This window comes from Heloderma suspectum, chromosome W (assembly GCF_057233095.1).
Source record: "Heloderma suspectum isolate Gila_16-S chromosome W, 16-S_ref, whole genome shotgun sequence".
Classification (NCBI taxonomy): Eukaryota; Metazoa; Chordata; class Lepidosauria; order Squamata; family Helodermatidae; genus Heloderma; species Heloderma suspectum.
Genome location: NC_139475.1, coordinates 36,401,209 through 36,407,208, shown reverse-complemented (window position 1 = coordinate 36,407,208; position 6,000 = coordinate 36,401,209). Strand labels below are relative to the sequence as shown.

The 6,000-nt window shown below is 51.2% G+C and overlaps 1 protein-coding gene across 1 annotated transcript in view; it reads left to right on the top strand.

The window, feature by feature from the left end:
- Window positions 1-3,927: 3,927 nt before the first annotated feature.
- The window catches only part of LOC146333969 (CREB-regulated transcription coactivator 1-like), a 132,304-nt gene continuing 130,231 nt past the window's right edge, over window positions 3,928-6,000 (top strand). Inside the window, exon 1 of the mRNA XM_084825136.1 lies at window positions 3,928-4,194. Within this exon, the coding sequence (XP_084681262.1) occupies window positions 4,066-4,194 (129 nt within the window). The 5' untranslated portion in view covers window positions 3,928-4,065. The remainder of the gene's footprint in view (window positions 4,195-6,000) is intronic.

The following is a 6,000-nucleotide window of genomic DNA, read 5'->3' as shown; positions in this document are numbered from 1 at the left end:
CAACCCTCCTTCAACTTTTTGTAACTTCTTTCTGATGTCCTGGCAGCTATTTCCCACGAACTGAGTCGTGAGGATCCTTAAATTATTTGGATCATTCAAGTCAATGTCAGTATATTTAGCGAAGGCTTCCCTCAGCCTTTGGAGGAACACGGCAGGAGGTTCGTTTTTGTCTTGCTTTAGAGTCAGGACTTTTTGCAAATTGGGGGCCCTTCTCGCGGCTTGCTTCATGCCTGCTAAAATGAGTCGAAAATAGTCAGCATATAAGCGTCTATGTGCCGCTGTGGCCACCCCCCAATTGGGTCGCCCTGTGGGCAGAACCTCCGCCGTCTCCTCCTCAGTTGCCTGGGGATTTTCCTCCCTATACTTGGCTCGTGCCCCCGCAAGGATGGTTGGCTTTTGGCTGAGGAAACAGGTGTTCAATAGCATTTGTGTATCGTCCCATGTGGGGTTGTGAGTAAGCCTCACATTCTCCATCAGAGACAGGAGTGGCCCGGGATCCTCTTCAAAGGAGGGGTTAAATTGTTTCCAATTATACAAATCAGATGTCGTGAATGGGACATAAACAAACATCACCCCTTGAGGATATTGGGTGGTAGGGTCGGGGACTTCTCTGATGGGGAAGGTGAACTTCACCGGTGGTTGGGGGTCCTTTCGCAGGTTATAGTTAAGTCCCCCTTTTGCTTCTCTCTGTAGGACCTCCAATCTTTCCTCTAGGGAATATAGACGATCTTGGAGAGTGTCCCGGCATTCAACTAGAGGGGTGGGGTCCTCTGGTACTATTTCGTGAGAGGGGTCCTTCTCGGGGGCATCTAACCGCTGGGTGGGCCCCTCAGGAGAAGGTGGTGGTTGCAACGGGCGTGGTCGCCCTGCGACGGCTGTCCCGTAGGGAGGAGGAAGCAATAGGTCCTCTGGTGCTGTGGCCACGACCCTGAGTGGTCCTTCTTTTGGTGGTTTCCTTTTGACCACCATGGGAAGGGCAAGGGACATGCATTCAACAACCAATGGAGCGGGCCTGCCGCCAACGGGCACACAAGTTGCCCACGAATCAATATAAGGGAACTGGTCCCAACTTCCCCTCTGTGCTACTGTTGTTTGCACATCAGATACCAAGGTTGGGTCAAAAGACCCCTCGGGTGGCCATCTGGGCTCTAATATTGGCCATTCCTGGGTGCAAAAAAAGACAAGACGATCCTTTATCATCTTAGTTCCATAATCCTGCTTAAAATGTGACCAATTGCGCAAACAACACTCCAAGGGCGTATGGGACTTCTTCGCAGACTTAGATTGGGACCCGCCCATGACGGTGGGAATTTCAGTCAGCAATTCTTGCGCTTCGCCCTCCTCTGACCCAGCCTGTCTCCAGGGTAGGGAAATGCAGATCGGGGCTCCTCACTCGCTTCGCCCGTAGGCGTCTCACACATTCACAAACACACCACCATCCTGCGTTTATCCCCTAATATAAGCTGTTTCACTTACCCCAAAAGCCTCTTTTGTCCCGCCCGCAGCTGCGTCCAGCTGCTTATTGATCCACTGCCGGTGCCTAAAAGGAGTGATCACATCTCCTTCTTCCTCTGGCGTTGGTCCCCAAGCACCTCTGCCGCTGCCGTCGTGAGGAGAAGGCAGTGTAAACAACCGCCTGTGGCCACTTCTCCTCCGCGGCCCCTCGGCTCAGCGCGAAGGGGATGCGCCCCGAAGCAGGATCCGAGTCACGGCACCAAATTGTTAGATAAAAAAAGTCCTTGCTTTTGGTTTAGAAGAAATTGATGCCAGGCAGGCAGCAGTGGATCCAACACTATTTTATTGAACGTTTTGCAAAACGGGTGCAGAGCAGTCTGGACCCCGAGACACGTGTGCAAAAGCCTTTTATACCATATCACTTCTATTGTTCTTGCCAGTAACCAATGAAACAGTCAGTACATCAGCTTACCAAGTCAATAGCCAATAAACAGTCAGTATCAGCTTACCAAGCCGTTAGTCATGAGCGCGTCAGTATGGTTCTCCTTTTGGCTCTGCCCACATTTTTCCCGCCACTCGGGCTCCTACGTAACTGAAGCGCCAACGGTTATGGAGTCTCTTTTTTCTAACACTACCAGCTGGTATTCATAGATAGACTGCCCTTGTCCATAGAACCTCCATTTGTCTATCATGCCTCATAACTCTTGTTATTTATGTATATATTCCATTTATATCTCACCCTTTTTCCTCCAAGGAATCCAAGGCACCATCCATGATCTTCCTCCTCTTCTCCATTTTGTCCTCACAACAACCCTGTGAGGTAGGATACTATTATGTGGAGTCCCTCAGGGCTCCATTCTATCCCCGATGCTGTTCAATACCTACGTGAAACCGCTGGGAGAGATCATCGGGAGTTTGGGGCTGGGTGTTATCAGTATGCTGATGACACCCACATCTATTTCTCCTTAACATCGTTATCCAAGGAAGGCAGGACTCCTCTGAAGGACTGCCCGAAGTCGGTAATGGCTGGATGAGGGAGAACAAGCTGAATCCAGGCAAGACCGAGGTGCTCACCGTGAAGGGCCCTAATTCGGGTATTGAGGTCTGTCAACCAGTTCTGGGTGGGGCTGCGCTCCCCCTGAAGGAGCAAGTTGGTAGCTTGGGGTGCTTCTTGCCCCAACCCTGCTCCTGGCACCCCAGGTGGAGGCCATGCTGAGAAGTGCCTGTTACCAGCTTCGGCTGATTCGCCTGCTACGCCCGTTCCTGGAACATGCGGACCTGGTAACGGTGGTGCACGCGCTGGTCACCTCTAGGCTTGATTTCTGCAACGCGCTGTACTTGGGGCTGCCTGTATGTTTATTTCGGAAACTTCAACTGGCACAAAAGTTGGCCGCCAGGTTGGTCTCTGGGACCCCCCGAGGAGACCGTATTACACTGGTTTTGAAATCCTTACACTGGCTGCCAATTTGTTTCCGGGCAAAATATAAAGTGCTGGTTCTTACCTTTAAGGCCTTGCATGGTCTGGGTCCCAGGTACCTTAGGGAGCGCCTTCTCCCCTACGTCCCAGCCCGCCACCTAAGGTCCTCCGAGGGCTCTCTACCGCGGCCGCCTAATGTGAGACTGGCAGCCACACGCCAGAGGACCTCTTCCTCTGCCGCCCCTCAGTTGTGGAATGACCTGCCGGTGGAGATGTGCCTGCCGACCTCCTTGAAGGACTTTGAGCGGGCATTAAAGACGCTGTTATTGCGGCAGGCCTTCCCTTGTTAGAACTCGCGGTCCTCTTGCTGACTCTTGTATGCTGTTTTAAGCAGTGTCGTTTTGAGCTGTGTTTTATCGTTGGATGTTCTGAACAAATCGCTTTTGGTCCAAAGTTGCTTTTAGGTATATGTTGTTTGTCCGTACGTTTTGTGTAAATGGTCTTTAAACTTTGCATATTGTATTTTAACGTTTCAGCTTTTGCAACCCGTCCAGACAGCTTCGGCTGTGGGGCGGTATAGAAATGAAATAAATAAATTGAATGAATGAATGAATGGGCTGAGAGTCAGTGACTGGCTCAAAGTCACCCAACGAGTTTCAAGGCCAAGCACGGACTTGAAGATGTGAAGGAACAACAGTAGAGGTGTTTGCAGGAGAAACCTTTCTTTTAAATTAAATGTGGGTTTTAAAAAGCGAAGGTAATAATTTGAAGCATCTGAGAACATGCACACGATCCGCTTGCGTCCGCCCCAAGTGGCGGGCACGGGGAGAAATTGTACGCATGCGTAATATCCCTTGCTCAGCCAATAGAGAGAGGGAAGGGGGGGAGCTCTTTGTGCGTTTGTCTCGAAAACCTTGAGAGGAGGGGCTGAGGAGAGCACCGCGCGCGCGCCGTATCGCCCCCCTCCCCCTCCGGTCGTGCCTTTTCGCCGCCTTCGCTTTAGCGGAGCATGCGCAGTGGCGCGGCCCTTTTTTTCTGCGAGTGCGCTCCTTACACCTGGCCGCCTCTCTTCCTCCCACCTTCACCCGCTGCCGACTCGCGCGTGCGCAGTCGCTGCCGACTCGCGCGGTGGTGTCCGGAGGCCGGTGGGAGGGAGAGTCGGGGGCGAGGAGGAGGGATGCGGACGAGGGAAGATGGCGTCGTCGTCGAACAACCCGAGGAAATTCAGCGAGAAGATCGCGCTGCACAACCAGAAGCAGGCCGAGGAGACGGCGGCCTTCGAGGAAGTCATGAAGGACCTCAGCTTGACGCGCGCCCACCGGGTGAGGAGGAGGAGGAAGGACAGAGGGAGCGGATGGATGGGCGGATTGATACCCCACTTTTCCCTCAGAAGAGGCCGGTGGGCAATGTGTTCCCTCAGGAGGGGATGTGTGGATAATTGAGAGCCCCCCCCCTCAGTGTATGGGTGAGAGAAGGGACGGTTTAGTAAACTGGGGAAGGAGGGAATGACCCCCTCTTCTTTCTCCCCCCCCCCAAGAAAGGGGAGGCGATGGGGATTTAGGACCACCCCCTCAGTTTTGGCGGAGGGAATGTTTTTTTTTTATAAATTGTGGGGGAGGGAGTGACATCAGAAAGAGAGAGGGGTGTTAAGGACCACCCACATGCAGTGTTGTGTGAGGGAAGGGGGTGTAGAGAAATTCGGGGGGGACACCCTCTGTTTCTCCTCCCCCCCCTTTTTACTCCCCTCAGAAAGGGAGGGGGGATTACGGACCAACCCCCTTCAGTTTTGGGAGAGGGAATATTTTATAAAATTAATTTTGGGGAGGGGAGCAAGGGGAGATGGAGTGATATCATCCCTCTCTTCCTCTCAGAAAGTGAGGGGGAGTTTAGGACCACCCCATCAGTTAGCTTTGGGTGAGGGAAGGGGATTAATAAATATAGGGTGCATGGGGCATGGAGTGACACCCTCTTTCATTCTCTTCCTCTCAGAAAGTGAGGGGAAATTGAAGGCCACCCTTTCAATTTTGGTTGAGGGAAGGGGATTAGGGTGGAGTGGGGTGAGACCCTCCTCTTCCTTCCCTTAGAAAAGGAGGGAAGGGAATTAAGAACCACCACCTCAATCTATGGGCAAGGGAAGGGATGTTTGATCCCTCCCAACTCCCCCATGCTCTCCTCAGAAATGGAGGGGGTGATTGAGAATCACCTTGTCCTAAATTTATGGGTGAAGGAAGGTTTTTCAAAAGCATCTTAATAAACATAATATTGTATTGGTTCTATTAATGTAGCATTGTGTTACTTGTAAACTGCCTTGGAAGGCTTTGTATCCTGAAAGGTGGGATATAAAGAATTGTAATACATAAATACATTTTCTCTCCTCTGAAAGGGAGGAGGGAATTAAAGACCATTCCTGCCTCTGTTTTTGGCTGAGGGAAGGGAATTAAAGACCACCCCCTCAGTTCTGGAGAATGGATGGAGTGACAACCCATTTGTGTTGAGAAAGGATTTAAGGACCACTCCTCCCCAATATATTGAAATTGTTAAATAGGGAGAGGAGATATAAATAAAAGGGATGGGGATGGCCCCCAACTGTTTTCCCTCTGGGGTTGGGGTGATTCTTGATTTCCTTCCTCTTCCCTTTCTATTTCTGGGTGAGAGAACAGGGATGAATAAATATGAGGGGGATCATCCGGTAGAGTGACTCCCCACCCCCGAAAATGAATGTACAGTTAATGACCACATCTCCAGTGTATTAGCATTATTAAATTGGGGAGAGAAACAAAGTAGAAAGACTGGGTGGAATCTGAAGGGAGGGGGCATGGCTAATTTACGCTTTGGCAGGAAAGGTAACAGCGTTCCGTGCACCTCAGTGTTCAGTCATGCCGGCCACATGACCACGGAAGCGTCTTCGGACAGCGCTGGCTCTTCGGCTTAGACATGGAGATGAGCACCACACCCTAGAGTCGGACACGACTGGTTGGGGACACCTTTTTTTAAAGGTTGAAGGAATTAATATATTGGGGAGGGGAAAGATGGAAAGGGGGCTGGTGATGCCTGCATGTGTGGGAGGCAGATATCAGTAACTTCCTCTTCAGACTATAGGTAAGGAGTGTTAATTAATAAATCTTCTG